General features: G+C 40.8%; 1 protein-coding gene across 2 annotated transcripts in view; it reads right to left on the bottom strand.

Annotated features, from left to right (window-relative positions):
• Positions 1-3,357: 3,357 nt before the first annotated feature.
• Positions 3,358-21,395, bottom strand: part of Grm1 (glutamate metabotropic receptor 1) — a 270,165-nt gene continuing 252,127 nt past the window's right edge. Inside the window, exons 8-9 of one of the 2 annotated variants that reach the window (XM_090337998.1) lie at positions 11,824-11,908; positions 4,612-4,691 (exon numbers count right to left, since the gene is read on the bottom strand). In XM_090337998.1, the coding sequence (XP_090194124.1) occupies positions 11,848-11,908 (61 nt within the window). In that variant the 3' untranslated portion in view covers positions 4,612-4,691; positions 11,824-11,847. Of the gene's footprint in view, positions 4,692-11,823; positions 11,909-21,395 lie in introns of both variants that reach the window. The other variant, XM_090337997.1, reaches the window with a different exon arrangement.

Genomic DNA, 21,395 nt, shown 5'->3' on the forward strand with positions numbered 1-21,395 from the left:
CAATTTCTCCTTCGTCATTTCTATAACCCCATGCCAACTTCTCCAAATGCCTTCCTTATGACCTAGGTGAAGCTTCTGTGCTCCCTCCAACTGGAAGCCCTTGCCACTTCCCGTACCCATGGCACACCCTTGACTGTACTCCCTGTCCATTTCCTAGTTTCCTCTTTACCACTTTTCTCCACCTGTCTCTTCCCACCCAATTTTTAATTGTTGCTTCTCATTCTCTCTTGGAGGTCTTCTCCAAGCTCCTATTTGTTTTCGATTCACATGGAAAAATCTCCCAGTGTCTCCACCCACTTCTGGTCATTTCTTCAACATCAACCTGCCAAGATGGAACTTGTTCTTCTCCAGATGCATCTGTGGCATTGGTATCGTCTTCCTATCCCCAGATCCTGGTCATGGAAAATATCTCCTTTGAAGGAATCTCATCAGAAAATGTGAATGCTCCTATATTTGGGTAAGCAGTGAGGTCTCCCTTAAAATTTAGGGGACTTGATCTGGAGAATAGCCACAAGAGGAAAAGTATGTCCTTCCAGAAGAGGAAAGCTTTGCAGGACACAAGTGAAACAATGGTAGAACCTTGAAATCCCACTGTTTTCAAAGCCCCATCAAGACCCAGAGGTTTGTTAGTTCAAAGACATGAGTAGCAATATCTGCCACGGTGATGGAAATCTTAATTTTGGATCCCATTTAAAACTACTATAGCTTGAGGTACATAATCAAATTCTGCTCCTCTTTGTCACTTACCTGTTCTTGGAGGTTTTGTGTAGTGTATCCAAATTGCATTTTTTTTTGCCAGTCCTGTGCCTTGAGCTCAGGGCCTGAGCACTGTCCTTGGGCTTTCTCAAGGCTAGAATTCTACCACTTGAGCCACAGCACCACTTCTGGCTTTTTACTATGTATGTGGTACCAAGGAATCAAACCCAGTTCTTCATGCATGGTAGGCAAGCACTCTACCACTAGGCCAAACTCCCAGCCACCAAATTGCACTTTAAAATGAGGCATGAGCAAAATCAAACTATCAGAATTATTTCTCCAAGGAATCTATTACTGTAATAATTACAAAGTTTACAGACGGGGTGTTCATATTTAATAAATAGAAAATATTTATTATACAGCGATATCAAGGTTATTTGATAAAAGGTAGTAACAAGCCAAAGGAAAACACTTGTCAGGAAGCAGAACAACTTGTATAAGCACGTACAGTAAGGTGAAGACTTTTGTCCTTCTGGTACAGGATACATATGGGAACATCTCTAGTTTTGAACAGTTATGACATGTGTCCTAATATTCTATTTATTCAGGAAAACTCATAATCATGATAATAGGTATTCAGAGTAATATTGTAATCAGTATTGAATGTGTACACCAAATGTCTCAGTCCATAACATAAAAACAAACTAGCATCTTTATATTTCCTGAAGATAAGTAATTTTTTCTCATATACTCTGACTTAAAAAGAAGTCTGAATACACAAGTCCCACAATGTTAAGGATGCATATTGGTGGCCTTAAGATTACTAGAACATGTTTTACTAATGAGAGATGTTAAACCTTCTCATGCTAGTTTGCCAGCAGGAATCCATAAGCACTAGAACCATCTTTTCTGATTCTGTTTCATCATAATGAAAAGTTGGAATGGAAGTTCACATTTTGGTCATGAGGTCATTTGAGTAAAGAGTTTTTAAAAATAAATGTTAGAGGGAAGTCAATTCCTTCTTGATAGGAAAGTGGCTACACTGGATTGTAGGATATGGTAAAACACAAGAAATGCATCTCTCTAGCATTAGAGTTGATGATAAATTCTGAGCTAAGAACGCAGATGATATTTAAAGATTCTAAGATGATTTTTGGCTGAGACATCAGCAGCTTCACCATGAAGGAAGCACATTAAATGTGACTGAACAGAAGGCATAAACAAAGATATTTAAAGGGATAGGATTCATTCCACCAAGAATAAAGGAAATCAAAAGCAGGAAGAAAAATCCTTTTATTGGACACAAAAGCAGAAAGGTAAAAATGGAATATCCGTATATATATATATATATGGATATTACCCAGCAGCAAATGAGAGAATTAGAAAGAAAAGTTATGACAGAAAAATACAAGAACGAAAGACATGAGAACAAAAATTAAAAGAAGGCCAATGTGACTGATGAGTTAATAGCTGAGATGTTGTTACTGGCTTGGATGGTATTGTATGCCAGAAGAACATAAAGCTCAAGTAGGTGTGGAAAATCTTTTAGAAATCTGAAATAATCTAAATACTATCTTTGCCATGTTGTATGTTTTTATGATGATGTGTATGTTTATAAAATGTATTTTTATTGTAACCCACAGTTTTGCAGCCATTTAATATACAGTTTTCCAAACAACTTAATAGCATTTCTACATCATAAAATATCTGAAAAATAAGTTCCTTCTGAGAAGAGGAAATCCCATCTGAGCTGCATAGGAAAAACATTGAACCACAGCACTCAAACCTTCAAAGAGTTTCGATAGATATTGGTGACAATGATAGATCAAACATTACTGGTACATAAAAATATCTACACTATTTTCAAAGGACAATCTTGCAGTTGCAGTTAGGTTGACGTGATTACATAACACAAATTTTATACCACATGTACACAGGACTCAGGAACCTGTTCACTCTAGATAAAGTGATAACAGGAAAGACTGCTCACCAGTAACTGTTGCTATGAGTTCACCTTTAGGTTGGAAGAGGATTTGTTTCTGTCATACATAGGAGAAACAACGGCACCACATTGTATGTTTACTGAATCTTGGAATTCCAACAGTTTAGTTGAATTTGCTACAGTAAATGGAAGGTAACACTTGCCACCGAGTTTGTCCTGTTTAACTTAATGGCAAGGGAAAGCCCACTTGGCACAAACAGAAGGTCTCCGCCGCTCTCCAAGCAATCTGCTGTTCTCGCCTTCCCTTCAAGTCATCAAGAAGCCGGTATAAGATATGGGAATCTGGATTTTGTGGAAAGACCCACGTCTCTGTAGTATCTTGCTGCTCATTTTTTCTCCCCATGAAGCACTTTGGGATGATGATTTTGCTCAGGTTCGTGTTCTCCTAAATAGATGGAAACCACAGAGCCTCAGGACATTTGTGCGCTTTTCTCCAAGGGTAACAGCAAGGCTGGTACTGGATGGCAGGGGTGGGTGAAGAGGGCCCCACACTCCCAGGTCAGTTACCCCTGAGTCTGCTGAAAACTAAGAGTCTGCATGCCTAGCAGAGAAGAGAGCTTCTGAGGAATGGAGTGGACCCAGCCCTGGATCCTGGATGTCCCATGTCTCACTCTGCCTCTCCCTTTCACTCTGATCTGTCTCCACCTGCTAAGAAGAGCAATGAGCTAATGATTGGGCTTGTGTATCCACAAGGGTTGCCCCATTTCAAGCTTGGCAAGTGTGTGTGTGTGTGTGTGTGTGTGTGTGTGTGTGTGTGTGTGTGTAGAGGAGCATATACATGTATGCACACTCGTGCAAAAAAAAAGAGATTATTTTCATTCCTTATTTATTTGCAGTAAAAGTCACCTAGCATACGGAATTGTGCTTTGTCAACATCCTCTTCCTTCCTGGAGAAGGCCTTGGAAGCATTCAAGTCAGCATCCTGGGAGGCGTGGAGGTTGTCTGGTCCCGCCTGCTGTCCCTCCCTCCTTCCTCTGCCTTCTGGTCCTCCTGTCCCCCCCTGGGCCCTCCATGCCAGGGTGTCCTGCTGGCCTTCGCCCCCGTCCGGAGGGCTTGTCCAGGGCGGCGGGGCTGTCCTCACAGCGTGGACGAGCTCTGCTTGTAGTCTCTGAGGATGACGGAGGCGTAGCTCACCTCGGGAGGACTACACACCACGGACTCGGACACGGGCGAGCTGGGCACCGAGCTGCCCGAGGCCACCGAGTCCCGGAACGGGGATGGAGGCGTGAGGGCTGGGGAGGCATCGGGGGTCCCCGGGCCACCGCCCGCGCCGGCCGCCTGCAGGTCGTCCTCGTCCTCGTCCAGCTCGTCCTCCTCCGTGTTGCCTTCGCGCTCGTACACGTACTCCTGGAGCAGCTTGAAGCGTTCGCTGTCGTCCTCCTCCTCGTCCTCGTCCTCCTCGTCCTCCGCCGGGGGCGACGCGCGCTCCTCCCCGAAGGCGCTCAGCGGCAGGGGCAGCATGGGCAGGTGCGGTGCGGGTGGCGGCGCATAGAGGGGCCGCAGCCCGTCCCCGGGGGCCCCGCTCAGCGCGGCGTGGAGGTCGGGGACCCCCGGGCCCAAGTGACCGACCACGCCCTGGATTTGCTGCAGCAGGGACTGCGGCTGCGGCGGCGGCAGCTGCTGCTGCTCGTGGAGGGGGGGCGGCAAGCCCTGGGGCACGGCCGGCTCGGCCAGGAAGAGAGGGGTCTCCTCGGTGGTCAGGTGGGGCGGCGGCGTGGTCAGGGCGGTGGAAGGACTGCTGGAAGGGCTGAAGCCCCCCGGCCGGGCCCCCTCCGGCTCCTCCACGTCGCACAGGGTCTTGGTGCTGGTCTCGGAAAAGGTCAGGCTCTTGCCCGAGCCCTGGTGGCTTTTGGTGAGGGGCTTGATGACGGCCGTCTGGTTACAGGCCGTGTCGTGGGTCTTGACGTGCACGGAGAGCCGGTGCCACATGTGCTGTCCCTGGGGCGCCGGCCTGGCCCCCGGCTCGCACCACGACACCGACTTGCCATTGGAGCTGCGGAGGAAACACAGAGCCGGGCGTTTATTTGCAGAGGGAGGTCCACTGTGTGTCCCGCCAGGCCAAGGCCACCTTCCACGGCTGGCCTTTCCTCCACCCCGCACCCCCTTCCTGGAAACCAAACACCAAACACCGTGCTTTCCTGGAAACCTGGAGACGCACTCAGCACTCAGCACCCGGGAAGGAAGAGCCGCAGAGAAGTCAGGGAGTAAAGGCCTCTCTTGAAGCAGCAGTTATTCTCATTTAGATCTAGGGTTTCACAAAGACCTCTCTTCTCCCCCCCCCCCGCCAGGTAATAATAATAATAATAATAATAATAATAATAATAATAATAATAATAAAAAGTTCTTCAGGTAAGTCTGTGAACCAGCCCCATCATGACTGAGGAAATGTTTCTCTAAAAGTAAATAAGCAAAACCTTAGGTAAACTGAGACAGGAGAAGCCTAACTGTAGCCTCTGGAACAAATTAATAGCTGCCTATATAAAGCTCTGTGCCCTTGTCCTATGGAGTCATGAAATCATTCTCTCTCTCTCTCTCTCTCTCTCTCTCTCTCTCTCTCTCTCTCTCTCTCTCTCTCTCACACACACACACACACACACACGCACACACACGCATTCTGATACACAAGTGTTTCCCATATATTCAACAAGGGACATAAATATGACCATGGCACCTGAACAGAAGAAGAAAAAATGTAGATGAGAGACAAACCCAGACACATGATTGACCTGAGCATTTCAAAATGTTCTGTTTTTGTTGCTATTTCAAAACAGCTCTAAATTAAGAGCAGTAGACAATGGATGCAAAGACAACCCCCCCTCCCCCCACCCTTGTGCTTCGGAAAAGAAAAACCTTAGGCTATTAGCATCCTTCAAGACTATTGGACTGTTCTGATTTCAGTCTAAAGTGTCCTTGTAAAGCTCATATGTTAAACTTCATCCCCAGTTTAGAGGTGGGGTCTTGGAGGGGGGGACCTAATTGGATCATAAGGGCTCTTATCTCCTGCTTGCATTCCCAGATTCAGAGTTCAATGGACTTGCGGAGAGGGGCCTTGTAGGTAAAATGAGCTCTCTCTTTGCCAACATGATTCAAGAAGGTTCAATCTACCACATGTTCTCTGCTGTGTCCATGTAACCATGAACTGAAAACTTCTTAAACCATGAGCTAAGATAAACCTTCCTCCTTGGAGTTTTTCAAGACATTTTGTTGCTATGAAAGAAAGCTGACTAACACATCAACTTTCATCTCCGTGAAACCTTAATAAAACCAACCAAATGGAAGCTTTCTCTGAAGAAAAACTGTCCTAGGTGCAAACATCACAATTTCTGTTCTGTAGATTGCCATAACTCTGATCTTACTTTGGGGCTCAGCTCATTTTCTGAATGTCTTTTAGCAGATGGTGATACCTTGGTAGCATTCTATTAATAAGAACAGTGTTAATACTTGAGAGTCATTTTTCTTCTGTTTCTGAGGAGTTTGCTTTTTCTCTGTATCCATGAAAGCAACAGAGAAAGGAACATAAGAAGAATACAAATGTAAAACTAAATAGAACAAGAAAATTATGTTTTTATTCTTTGGTGGAGATATAAAATAGAATCTTTCATATCATTGTCCTTTGTTTGGAAAGAAGATAGGATCAATAGTTAACATAATAACATTTAATCACTTGAGAACAGAACCATGAATACTTCAACATTTTTCTGATTGTCATATAACCAACATGTGCCATCTTTTAAAATCCTGAAAAATGAATAGATTTAAGGAGAGAAAGCCTGATGTTGAAAACAGAAATTTCTTGATATAAAGGCTGTAAACTTGATATAAAGGCTCAAAATTTGATTTAGGGCTAAGGTAGTTCCTCTGTAAAACTGATAATCCATTTCTAATTGTGTGTATTTTTAATTGTCTAAGAAAAATATCACCTGTAAGCTACTATATCAAAATTAATAATAAATAATAAATAATAATTTACTCCTTTATAGTTACTATATTACCTGAGAATGCACAAGCAATTTTAGTGCAAAAATTTTAATTAATAGTCTTCCACTTTGCCTTGCTAGAGTAACTATTTTTTTCCAAATTAAACCAACTCATGAATAGTACATTATGCCTCTGTTAAAAACACAGTCCATGAGCCAGCCAAAAGAAACACAGCCAAAGGCCAAAACAGAGTTCACAATTCCCTTTCTAAGTCTAAAACTTTAGGAAAGCTCACCTTCCACTTTCATCTTTTTCAACTGTCCATCCACCACTACTCTGTGCATATTGTTTCTCTATTTATTCATTCAATATGGATAGTCCAGAAAACATCATACCTTCTATACATATCTAACCATCTTTAAATATACCCATCACAGGCCTATGCTTTGCATTAGTTTCAACTGTAAATCGGAAAATGTTTTCTTTGTCAAAGCCCACACTTTAATATTAATTAATAAAATCAGTATACTAAATGCTATCTTATCTTTCACTTAAGTGTGTGTGTGTGTGTGTGTGTGTGTGTGTGTGTGTGTGTTTTATAAACAACAGATCTCAAAGCTAATCTGCTCTTAGTTCAACTATCAGGTCTAGAAGAAAGAGTAAAACATTGCCCCAGTCTCTCCATGAACAGTAAAGTAGACATTTAATGTTACTAAGAAACTCTAAGGTGAACGCGTGTATTTCGTTCACTCATTATACTGGCTGTTTTCTTTACTGCCCAATATTCCATATGGGCTTCTTTTTAAATCACTCACAACAATAGATTAACACTGTTATTGATGATCTTGTAGACAGATATAACCATTAAAATTTAGTTCTCTTTCAAATGAACTCAATTTTTATTCTTGTGATGGGAAAATTTCACGGTGATTCTGAAAATTGGCAGCTTTATTTTCCCTCAGGGTCTTGCTCTAGATTTGCTGTAAAGTCCTGTTTAATTAGGAAACAGACTCTATGCCCCAGGGCATTTATTGGTTAAAAAAATTAGACTAACCTTTTCATTTTTTCAAGAACAAAACAAATTGCATCTTAAAATACAGGGATAGGAGAGGAAATTCATCTCAGCACAGTGTGGGAACTTCACGGTACAAAATTCAACCTTTCAGGGTTAATTATTTCGTATCTCAAGTCCACAGACAACAGGAATGGTCCATGGATCTATGTATTCTTTATTGTTTTGAGACTCAATATCTGTTATGTCTTCTTAAATAATGCACCAGTATTTTAAAGGAAAATAGCTTCTGCTATGATGACATTTGCTGTTATATACAAGGGTAATTAAATTCTGAAAAACATTTGCTGTGTTCTGTATTCAAATGTCCACAAACCAGGTTCCTTACTATCAATAATTCAGGCACAGACTTTATGACTGTTTTGGTGTAAAAATGGAATATCCTGTTTCAAACAGAACTGATTGTTATGATATCTAGAAGAGAAAAACCTATAAGATGGGGCAAAAACAGAGGATTAAACATATTATGAAAGGCTGCAGTACTAGGCAATATAACTTTTATTTAACTCCATATAAGTTTAATATCTTCTGCTTCACACATCAGCTTCTTCCTTGTGTTGCTTAATTTTACTCAATTTCTAAGTATTTAGTTTAGAAAATATTCTCATTGTTACACAATACACAAACCTTGCTTTAATTTTAAAAGAAAGACCCCAGGCCTAAAATAAATATTTGATGATAAAATACAGAATATTTAAGAGAAATACCTCAGGTGGCTTCATACACTTATTGAAGTCATGGAAGAAATGGTTGGTAGACTAAAAAGAAGTAGAAGCATTAGGATGCCATACATTATCATACACAGTACTGGAGGCCTGAAGCTGTAATCCCAGCTACAGCAGGTTTGTGATCTTGCTTTGATTTTTCTTTCATTAGATGCATTTCACAATCCCACCAAACACAAAACCCAATATTTACAGCACTTTAGAGAAGAGTTGGGCGTGGGTGGGATAAACAGATGAGTGTATCTTTGGCAATCAGAGTGATCCTGTCTGTTTTATTTGTTTCAGTAAGTACTAGTTACATCTGCAGAGTATGCTCCAGATAGGTCTAAAATTGGGAAGAACAGTGGGTGGGTGTTTGAGATCAGAAGGGATGCATCCATCCTGTGCACACGCCTGAAGGGCCAGCTTACGCAACACCTGCCCCTCTCATGTTCAGTTCATGTCTCCACAGCTAGGCTTAATAGCTTCACAACCAACGGAAGGGAAGTTTCCAGAGAGTCACAGACCTAGGGGTGTGGGTGGGGCGAGATCTTGTGATAAGGAAAGGAGATTCACCCCTTGGGAACCAGAAGAGAGTAATATTTGTTTTCTTACAAAGTGAAAATTAAAATAGGAATTAGCATTGAGGGCAGATGGATGAGAGTAGCTTGTTAGCCGCCAGCTCTGGGGGAGCCTCTGGTGACCCCGGCAGGTGCAGCTGGGTGTGGTATCCAAGAAACAGCACAGAGGATGCTGCAGATGAAAGTGTTCAGAGACTCACCTCCATGTGCTTCAGCCAGCTGGGGCCAGAAGGCAATCTGAAGGGTGGTTCTCACAGAGTCTCAGGCATAGGAACTATTTGAGTCATACTTTTGTATCCCCAGAAAAGCTCGTTAGTCTTCCATACTGACTCCTGTTCTACTTCTTGAAAGTTTTGCTACAAGAAAAATCTGTGTATTTACCTTGTTTTCTACAACCTGGAGACTTTCTGAATATAATTAAAATTTTTCATTGTTTTGACGCACCATGACCTGTAAGTTAAACAATCTCTAAGTGTGTTTTTAAAGACAAATGCTTTCTAGTTGTGTGAGAACTTGGTATTTCCTCTCTATTAAGTCTTGAATAGCATTGAGAATTTTGTTTTCTACCCCTTTCAATCTAATCGCTTCACTTAGAACAGAGGACTATATCAGTATACTGAAATTTACCACTCTACAAAGTCAACATATACTACCCTTCTTTTGTAAGCCTTAGAGGAATTTCATTCCATATGTTCAAGCTGTATGACACAGGACAAGCTATGACATCAAGAAAATCACTTACACTTTCCTTGAGCCAGTAGAGGAAAAGACATCCCCAGATAAAGTTATCTTATCAAAGTCAATGAAGAAGAAGTCTACGAAGTCTTTTCTGGGCAGAGGATCTACTGTCCTGAGAGAATTACCCAATCAGTTTCAAACTAAAGTAGAACTCTAATGTTAAGCTTTTTCCAAGTAAATTTTATGTTATCTTTGAACTGGTGGAAAAAAATATCTCACACTATAGTGCAATTCACCATGTTGTTACTACAATACTGTTTTTACAGAGGTATGTCAGATATAATTACATTCCTTTAGGAAGTACAGATAAGCCAAGATTATGTTTCTTTGGAAGGAAGTTCAGCTCAAACAAGATCATTTCCTCTATGCTCTCTGCCACCAGACCTATACATTTAATTGCCAACTGTACTCCAGTTACAGGCTTTCTAGTTGCATTGCTCTGCTGAGATTATTCCACAGGGAAAGAGTAATCTGAATGGATCATAGTGACCCAGGTTATTTTCACACTTGTCCCTTGGACTTGCTGTTCAAAAGGTCTTTTATAATTTATCAGCAATAGGCAAGGCTAACCATATGTAGTCTTAGTCCACCGTACAGAGCTTTCAAGTCAAGGATAATTTCCTGATTCTTTTTATAATCTCTGGATAGAATGCTCAAATGGTTCCTCTCCTGAAAGTTTCAATGCCAACTTGTTGGCTTTCCTGATGCTTGAGTTATTTGAGGCACCGTCAGGATGTGCAACCTTTGGCTTTAACTTTTGCTTTTAGACACTCACCTTTAAGTCAGCAAATGTCAGCTGGTTTTCCTCTCTCTCCTGCTTCCATGACAGGACAATCATATCTACTCATTTCCATCCATCCCTTCTGACAGGCAGCTAGCAGCTGTCATAATTAGGATTTCCTAGCCCTATCCCATGATGCAAGAAACACTCCATGACCTTGGACTTGGAAGAATTCACAGAATTCATCTGAAGGTATTAGAATGGCGCCACTCTATGTGTATGGAGACCTCCCAGCCATGACCTAAAACACACTGGCATGCCTGTCATCTTTGTTCTGCTGAGAATCAGGATGAGTAGTGTCACTACACATTTTATATTCAAAATTTTAAAGGGAATAAAAGAAAGGCAGGTGACAGATTCCCACAGTGCACTCCACTGAGTGAAAGGAAGAGACACCATGACTCAATTCACCAGCCTCCAAGACCAAGTTCAGGAGCAAACATTTGAACAAACTGGGCTCTTCTCATCTGAAGAGCTATTAGAGCCATAGACACCTCATCCGTGGGCGCCCTCCTGCTGCAGGAATGTGTACCTTTGACTCTCCCAGGCGTTTGAAGGGCTGTAAAGGAACAGCTGAGAATGACCACAGACTCCATGCACCATGAATTGAACATGGTCTATGTTCTTTTGTTAACTTAAAGAGACACTGTCAAGATCTAAAGGTCAAAAATTGGACCAAACATGCATCGTTTTCTTTTATCAGATGAGTCCATCTGATAAAAATAAATCACCCTGAAGGTTGGGGAAATAAGTACTTCCCCTTTTTTAACTCACGTTTTTGGTTGTTGGACTCAAAAATCTTTGTTTTGTGTTCCCCAGGGTGGAGGAGACAGCCAGCAGAGCTCAAGTTGGCACCCACCCCCACAATCTGACATTGTGGAACTCTTCCATAAATTGAAGCTATGGCTTTTACAATGCAGACAGGATCATTTCAAACAGTTGTGCAACAGAAAAAAAAAGAGGCAAGAAAAGAAAAGAAAAAGCTCTGTTTGCCAAGGAGAAGCTGACAAATTTCTGGAGGGAGAAAATTCACTTTCAAGCCTTATGAGTAGGAGTCACAAACAAAAGCAAATTTCTAGAACTGGCCAAAAAAAGTGCTGCATTGAAACATAAAATAAGCAAAACGACTGAACTAACCACTTGACAGTGCCCTTTTAAGAACGATGGACAATCAAATTAAGGTAGTCGTGCAAACCATGGCACGTTCATGAGTTCCTCATTCTTGATGGCATGCACCACATCTGTTTCCATGTTAGAAAGTGGGAAAAAAAACCCAGGAGAGAGAAAGCAAGGGGCAAAAACACTACATTTTTCCATGCAGCTTCTCTTACACATTCACTGCAGTGTGGGGGTTTTCAAAGCTGCACATGTGCCGACGGACATTGACTGGTGGGCGAGAATTCTGGCTGCCTCTTCCTGAAGATGGAAAAGAAAAAGACACCCCGTGAGTGAATAGTTATACATGGGAACAGGTATGGTGATGACACCACTCAAGCAGTGCCTGGTCCTAGGGCGGGGCTCAGCCTGGCCCTTGAGTCCTCCTGATCCTGGGAGAGGCCTTGATCTGGCCTCTGTCATCTCTGCTTCCATATCTTATATGTAATCTGTATTGCCTGTCTTACTGTTAGGTTCTTTTCTAAAAGTTATGTCAATAGAGTGCATTATGACTTTTCCCTTGTGGGGCCATCTCTTTTCAAGTGGCAGATGATTCCTCTGCTCTGTGTGTGAGTGTGTGTGTGTGTGTGTGTGTGTGTGTGTGTGTGTGTGTCCTAGATCAGCTCTCCCCTCCCTTGTAGATCATGCCAATCTAGGCGGCCAGAAACTTCATCTTCATATGCACTGATGTTGACTATCTTTCCACTCAGATGTCTCAAAACAGTCATTGTATGAACAGATTTACATCTGACACCATGATTTTCAATTGCACTGGTAATTTTCTCCCATATTATTTCATCATAAAAGCATGGCTCTTGCTTCCTACAAAGTCATGTTTGTCTCTTGGCATTCACAAGCTAGAATGTGTCTAAGAGAGGAGAGGAGGCATGGCGCACGATTGCCGGGAGCTGCCATGCAGGAGCCTATCATCTCATCCCCACCTCCTCTGATGCTTCCTCAGACAGCACATAGGGCCATTTGCCCTCAGTGTCACCTTGGCAAGAAGAACAGAGCACTAGCTAGATAGAGCAAAGCTGACAGGGTAGCCATGAGGAGTGAGCCTTTTCCTCACTGGTTAGAACCAGGATAAATGGCTTCCTGGTGAATCCAGGAATTCTTCGAGAGTTGCTGGGATGAAGTCATCTTCCTGTCATGCCACAGGAGTAGGGCTGCCTGTCATGGAGAAGAATTTGAGGACAATGATCCTAAATTGCAGAACTAGTAGAGTGTGGACTGTGAGTGCTGTGGATTGGGTGGCTGGAGTTTGAAGGAGATTTCATATGTTCAAAAGCCGCACAGGACTGCAGTCTCCTATAGGGATCCCCAAAGAACTTACGAATGTCCGATGGCATTGGACCATCTATCTCAAAGTGACTCATGATACTTCTCCAGTGGTAGCCATGGAAGTATCATGACAGCAAGGCAAAGATCTCTCCCCTCTCTTCTGTCTCTTTTTCCCATCAAGGTAGACAAAGGAGTGGAAAGTCAGGAAGAGAAAGAGGAGGAGAAAGAAGAGATGTTTCTGTAACCGATTATTATGCCTTTTTCTGTTCAAAGTCTTTCAAGCTGAGGCCTGATATGAAATCTCAAAGGAGAACACCCCATACTTGCTTTTAAGTACCTGTAAGCAAGGGAAAGGATCTGAGTTTTTAAGGTGGGGAAAGATTTCCCACAGCACTGGTGGATATGCCAGAATATACTGATCCATTTTTCTACCAAGTTTGAATCATCTAATAAATGATTTAAAAGTATATAATCTATTCAAAGCAATTTGAAATCTTCATCCAAAAATAGTAAAATGAGACACCTTGATGTGACTTCATTACTACCATATTCTAGTTATTTAAGAAAATTAGACAGAGACAATATTTGCTCTCAAACCTGCCAAAGGAATATATCTTTGACATTCAATATGCCCACCTAGAATGAAAGAGATTATTAAAACAGTGAATACCAGCAAGAAGGTAATGGAGAATGAAAATACATTTGACTATATCAAAGGAGAACATAGGAAATTGCACTCAACCCGCAAAATATTATTAAAACAACTGAAATTCTCATTAAAGAAGAAGTTTGCTCAGCACATTTGACTTTGCTTTGCGAAATTGTCTGGATCCTCTTGACTCTTCTAAGTATGCCTATGGGCATGGCCAGGTTAATGGTCCTGAGAAGCAATGCCTTTAAAAGCCTGTGGTCAATGCAGACAGGCATGTTATCATCCAACGAGCCTGTCTTTAATGTTTCTGGATCTGTGATCCACTTTTTAAAGTTCAGTTTATTTTATTTTTTACCTTGTGCTTTGGTAGTGATAGCAAATGGCACGTTGGAGCACAGATAGAGGCATTGGCTCACTGATGGCCCCATGTCTCACAGCCTTCCTGCCTTTCCTAGAGAGGTCATTGCTTCCCTCCCTCCCTCCCCTCCTCACATGCCTCCTCCTTGGGTTCCAGCTCATCAAGACTCACTAACTGCCTCTGATCAGGAATCATCATCACCTTCCACTGATTTCAGAGACCTCAGAAAGGTTAAAATCTGGGATGCATGCTCAGTAGCAGCTTGAGGAAATAAATGACAACAGGTATTCTTTCTGTCAATGGACAGTGCCATTGCTATTTGAAGCACCAGGGCAGAGACAAGGCTCTCATTCATTTCTGATCCAAATACTTCAGCTGTTCCTGCACTCTTGTTCCAATACCTTAGGCCAGGCTAGGAAGCATGTGGGCAGGGAGGTGACTAACTCAGTTTCCCAAAGGCTCCTATCCAATGACTGGCTGGATAGGAACTTGTACTATGTGAGCTGCACATGCACAAATAATTGAACAAGGACATCATTTTCCCTGAGAATATCCCTGTCCAAGAGAGCATGAACCAGAGAGGGGATACGGGGAGATAGAGGGGAGAGAGGAGAAAGAAAGAGAGGTCAGGGATAGGGAAAGGGAGAAAGGGAGAAGAAGGGGCAAAGAGAGAAAAGGAGAGGATGGAGAGGGAGAGACAGAGGGACAGATTAAAAAAGGGAGAGGGAGAGTGGAGGGAGGGAGAGGGAGAAAGATTATAGAAGAACTACAAATGTGAAAATGTCATATTAAATATTCAACACTTTCTGTGCTTTTCTACCTTGGTCTTTAACATTTTTATTTCTCACTGGACTTTGCAAGTAATGTATATGGTCCTGTCTACTGTGAGGAATGCTGAGAACAGGGGAGGGCTGTCCAGAGAGGCTGGAGACTTGATGTATCGGTTATATTTAGTGAGAGTGGGTGGAGATGGCAGCCTGGGGCAGTGTCTGAATTTCTAAGGTCCTAGGGGGGACTGGGACAAGAAGCTTTGTGATTCTATCTAGTACTAGATTTTGGAACTACTGCTACAGTTACTGAAAGTTCTGTGGTTCCTCTGTGGAGGGGGGAGGGGAGAAGAGAGTTCTGTCATATTGACAGCCAAGCTTCACACTGTAACTAAGAAACCCAAAGCCACTGGCTTAAGTATTGATTGTGGTTGTTGAAAAGAACAGAGCATCTTCTCCACCATCCCCTTGCTTAGCTTTGGATGTTTCCTTTGCATTCAAGTATTCATGATTCATACTATATAAACTTTGCTCTTCTGAAAGATCTGCTCTGTCAAAGTTTACAGCCTAAGGCTTGGAAACATTGATGCCCAAATGACCAGTTTACCTACAATATAAAAATTAAGAAAAGGAGCTTGACTTTAAGATATTTTTAGCCATTATAAAACCACATAATCAACCCACCACAGATTCAGCAAGCCCTAGCAAAAGCTTGGAGGGAAAATGTGGCATATGGGAGATTGTCAAATATAAGTCCCAAATCTGTGCTTGAATGCTTTTTGGCAGAAACTATGGATTTAAAGAAACCTCAGAAGTTTAGTTGAAAGATTCTTCTTCTACTTCTGAAAATATTAGGGTCTTTTTTTCTCATTCTTCTTTCCTCCCACCTTTCTTTCCTTATTTTTCTCCCTTTAAATAAAGTCATTGTCATATGTTATAGATTGTGCATACATCTTTCCATCTATTTCTATTGTCCAAGTAATATTTCTTTGTATTAGTATCCCGTTTGTCTTTGAAGGTACTTAGGGACAGGACTTTGTTTTTTATGTGTTTTTTTTTTACCTTAGGCTATCACTCTATCAGTTTCTGACAAAACTTACCCTTTATGTGAACTTGAAAAGTTGCTGCAGACAACTGTGATTAAGTGTAACACTAACAATAATCATGGGACAAGGACCCAGGAGACTTGGGCTCTGTCCAGTTGTATAATTGTCATTTATGTCCATACAAGGTGGCTGAAATAATATGTGTGAATTGCTTCCAAATAGCAAATTGCTATGAATAATCTTTCTCTGAAAGCTAGTGAACCAATAGCATCAACATGAAACCCAAATACTTAACATCTCAGTGGATATTTAGGTGACGTGAATTCATGGTTTCTCAGACTTCACTCACACTTTATACATGAGCTTCAGCCATTTTTCTAACTCAATAATTTAAAAAAAAACCCTAGGTAGCAAATACACTTGATTTTTGCTTTCTCTCTCCCCTTGAACCATCAATGGCCCAGAGTAGAGGATTCAGGAGCAGGGTAGAAGCAGAGTCAGGTTAGTTGTCTATGTCTGAAGCCAAAAAACTACAATAGAGTTAGAGGTGCATTTACTTTTAAGGGAGACAAAATGGTCTAGACGATTCCAGATGGTCAGTCTTGAGGATATATAAATCTCACCATGCAAATAAAAATAATGTGGCAGCTATCCAAACAACTCATAAAAAAATGACAGCAACTCAGGACCATTTTAGCAGAGATAAGTGAGATGATTTATGCTTCTTATTGGATTTCCAAAGCAAAAGGCATGTTTCTATATCTGAGTTTTAGTATTTATTTCTTAGCATTTGCTCAGCAGAGAATGTAGCTTGGACTCGGTGTTTGGTCCTTTTGTAAATACTAATGTTTTTCCACTTCTTTTAACATATGCACACCTAACATAGTGTGGTCCAGGCTCCTTATATAAACACAAATGCAGACTTTCCATTATAATTTCAATATAAAATACTCTTCCATTTAAATATTCTAAATGATTACAACTTGTAAGCTGATAAGCTAGAGAGAATGATAAAGCAAAATTAATTATCAACACAGATTTACCAAGTATTAACATTTTGCCTTATTAAAATCCTCCTTCACTGGAAAAATTATCATTCTAAACACTATTCCTCTCCTTTTAAAGGGAAAATTTGATGTATTTCATCACTTGGCATATTTTAATACTTTTACAATATATACTAATAAATAATTCATGGTAGTTTTATCACATCATTAAATTTTATATATATGATATCTATTTCCATTCAGTGAATACCCTTTTTGTAGTAGTACATAGATAAATATGGCTCCAGGCCATTACCTAAGTACATTAAATTAATGAGATATTATTAAAAAATCCATTTCCCACTACTATTCATTTAAGTTATTTTTGAAAACATTCTTGAGTAAGTCTCCTTGTACACTTATGGAAGAGTTTTGCTATGGTATCTAGAAGTAAGTTACTGTGTGTGTAGACTCATCTACTGTTACTAAATTGCTCATTAGCGATCAGAAGTCATTAGTGATCGCAGGCAGGCTGATTATATTTCTATGAAACCACAAAGTGTAATTTCATCATCTCTTCTCTACTTGCCATCTCGTTTTGCTTTCTAATGACCTTTTCTTCATCAGCTATTCTGCTTCTCTGGGTTAGCATTTAATTAAAAATGGGCCACTCCTCGATTCTATTTTCCAGTGCTCACCATGTGTTGGCTTTCTTGCCAGTGATGAGTATGTCTCCTACATGTCTAGTGCATCTCTGAGCTCAGGAGAAACATCTCTGTTGGGGCTTAACTCTGAACATCGAAATTTGTGAGTAACCTTATTTTTACTTGTGATTCTTCTCTGTGATACTTTTTCGTCTTTTGCTGTCAAGATCGAGTCATTTTAATCTCTCCTAAGACTCTGAAGCTTCCTGTTCCGGCAATCCCCAGCCCTCTCCCTGCTCTCCTCCTGTTCATCTCCACACTAAGGGAAGAGTATTAGCTGTAAAGTACAGTTGGAACTGATAACAATGCGCTTTACTTGGTCACTTGTGTAGTGTTCCATTGAGAAAAGGAAGGGTCCGGGTTCTGATTCTATCACATGCAGGTAAATCTCATCCAATGTTGTTTTTCTCCTTTCTTCTCTGCTGGAGCTACCCTGAAATTGCCCCTATTTCCTCATCACTGGAGTTACTTCATGATCAGGGCCTGCACATTGTTTTTGCCAGTCCTGGGGACTGAACTCACAGCCTGAGCACAGTCCTTGGACTTATCTTAAGTCTAGAGCTCTACCACTTGAACCACAGCACCACTTCTGTTTTTTTTCTATGTATGTGGTACACCAAGGAATCAAACCCAGGTCTTGTGCATGCTAGGCAAGCACTTTACCACTAGGTCAAACTCTCAGCCCCAGAGCCTTTACAATTTTATAACAAAGTTGAAACACCCAATCCATTTGTTAGATTGTAGCCCTCTAGGCAGGGGCCAGATAAGTTTGTCCTACTACTTGGTACATAGTAGGTGCATAAAACTCATTTATTGAATGAATGAGTCATTATTACTGCTCCTTTGGATTTACCCTGGTAAAGTCTCTGGCCTTGAATTTATTCTAAGTATAAAGAGAAATAAGCTCTAGAATAGCTTTTAGAATTACATAGTTGAACTTAAGAAACATACCTACAGTTAACCCACTATTTTGCCTATTATCTATGTATCTATGAATGAATGATTTGATGTAATTTACTTTTCTCTGGTATGTGCCAGACCTTTGTGACCCATTATGATAAATAAGACTTTAAGCACTGGGTGCTAATGGCTCACACTGGTAATTTTCGATATTTAGGAGGCTGAGGTCTGATGATCCTGGCTCAAAGACAACTGGGGAGTTGACTCATCTCCAGTTAACCCACAAATCGTCAGAAGTGGAGCTTTGACTCAAGAGGTAGAGTGCCAGCTTTGAGCAAACAAAAACATCTAAGGAACAGGGCATAGTCTCCGAGTTCAACCTCAGTATTAGCACCTAAAAGAAAGAAACTTTCAAAGGTGGAATGGGGTAGGAGGTGATTAGGTCACCAAGGGACTGCTTTTGGTAGGGATAAATTTTCATCTAGGGAGTGAGTTAGTTCTGGTTTCCTATCCATTTCTCTAGAATTCCATGATCCTCACAAGAAGGAATTGGCGAGGGACCAAACAGAGCCAACCAATCTTGGACATTTTTAGCCAACAGAAAAGGAACTGCTTTATTTTTTTTCTAATATTCTGTTCTATCTCCTGCCTCCATATGTCCTTACAGACCTACTTCATAGATTACTGACCTTGAGCCTGTCCTCACAGTAACACATTCTTTGCTACTTAGCACATCTGTCGGGAGCTAATAGAAGCATTGTCTATGGCTTTTCCTTGTCCTCCCATGACTTTAAGCTCTGTAGAAGAGGCCCATCTTTTGATTTCATCCTGCCACTTTGCTGTTGGAGTTTCTCCCCTTTACTTCACATGATGCCCTCTGAGATTAGCCATCATACTTCTTTCTTCAGCAGTATATCTCCCACAATTTGAAAAATAGTAACTTTCTATCTTGTTCAGTCTCTCTCACACTCAGAATTATACATCCAAACTTATTAAGCTGTTTACAGTTTCGAGTAAAACACTGTCAGAATGAACCAGTGCTCTTTGTTTTTCTCCCTCACTCCTAATTCAGCACCATTGTCACAACTTATTTAATTCTGACAATGAAAGTCTATGTAATTTTTCTCTACTAACATTCTTCTTATTCTTCACTCTGTGTACCTCCAAGCCAACGAATGCAAACATTCTCATATTTGATAAAGTATAAAATGAAGTCAGCTCCCACGGTGTTCAGAGTATTTATGGGGAGTAGGATAACTGAGTATATATTTTTACAGCTAAGAACAATCAAGGGAAGAAGGTATTTCCCATTGTTATTGATTTCTTCCAAGTGGTTATTTCTCATTATTTCTCAGTATCTTTAGTAGAATCAGCCTAGATAATATGGCTTCAGTTGTCAGAAGCCAATGCTTGGTATATCTTGAGGACAGTGTACATAAATGGCATTTTTCAGTGTCTATGGATTTAGGAGATTTCTCTTGTCCCATTGTAGTAAGATGGAAATACACACATTTTGGGGTGAGGTTGATGGGAGTATCAACTAATTTCTTTTCCTATTATCAACAAATGCTACCAATAAGTGTTTTTTATTATTAATTTGTACCTTATGTGTATTTCAATTAATCCCAAAGACAATGTCTTGTTGATGTATTTTTCACATAAAACAAAACAAAGCAAAAATAAATGGAAGTATTTTCTTTTTCTTTATCCTCTGGTAGCCAACTTTTTTTTGTTTGTTTGAAAGTTCTGGCAAGGATTTGTTTTAGTATAACATAGTTAAAGCGGAGAGAAATAGCAAAGAGGGAGAAACATTTCCTGCTCCCCATACAAGTACAGGCAGTTAAGATCAGAAAGCTACACAATAAAATAACAGATAAGACCTTGCTGATGTGGATGTTCTTGACTAAACTAATTACACCTTTATAGTAATGGTGATGTGTACGCCGTGAGGTCTCAAACCCCTCCATGGCAGTGTTTTCCCAGTATTCATGCAAAATCATGTGGCCAAGGGGAGTTAAGTCTTACTCTTTGGGCATCTCAATGTGTAGCAACATACAAACTCAGGAACTGACACTAATCATCATTGCCTGAGAAACAGAGAAAGGAGAGGCAAAATAAAAAGATGAAGGTGTGTGGAAGAAAAACAAGCAATGGAGTCCGAATTTATCTACTCAAGGAACTCAGTTCTTTTATGGTGTGGCCACAAAGCATTCTGAACCTTGCAGTATAAGCTACCTGATATTATTCCTTGCATTCTTTACATTCAATACTCCACCAAGTTTTCTTTAGGCTAGCTTAAGATAGTGTCTATAACGTGTAGTCAGGGGGTTCTAACTAATGAGTCTGCGGACTGTCTACATGATCAAAAGGTATGGAGTCTCATAGTATTTCTCTTGTATTTCTTCATTCTGAGAACTATCAATATTTTTTGTTCTTAGACTAGCTTAGCAAATATACTCATATGGTCTGAATGCCTTGAGGTGAAGCAACACCTTATATTGGATGTGAAAGGGAACAGATGGAGAGCAAATGAGTTCATGTTTTTTTAACTGGTGCCAGATATGTGCAGGTTGCCAAAATGGGGCTAACAGGGCCAGCATCTGCATGCACACACATGCATGTGTGCACGCGCGTGTACACACACACACACACACACACACACACATCTCATTCCTGGTTACATATGCATGCCTCCACGTTCGGTAAATCTAGAGCTTTGCCATTCTATACAGAATGGAGTGAATGAGCTGAGTAGCAAGGGAACTCTCTTTACTTGAAGGTGTTCAATTATGACTTACATAAACCTTGCTATTCATTCATAACTGCCATGCCACTTGATGGCAATGAGTAAGATTTTGTTTTCTACTAGACACAACAAGGCTGTCTACAAATTTTCTCATTTAATCCTCCTAACCACTCTGAGATAAGGACAATCATCATTTAATTTCTGTAACTAAATATACAGAGGTTAAGCAATATATCCAGGGAAAGTAATAGCTTAAAAAAAAGGTACCCAATAAATAATAATAATCCCATTTTCTGTGGGCTGAA

The sequence above is a fragment of the Megascapheus bottae genome, chromosome 8 (assembly GCF_031878675.1).
Source record: "Megascapheus bottae isolate mThoBot1 chromosome 8, mThoBot2.hap1, whole genome shotgun sequence".
Classification (NCBI taxonomy): Eukaryota; Metazoa; Chordata; class Mammalia; order Rodentia; family Geomyidae; genus Megascapheus; species Megascapheus bottae.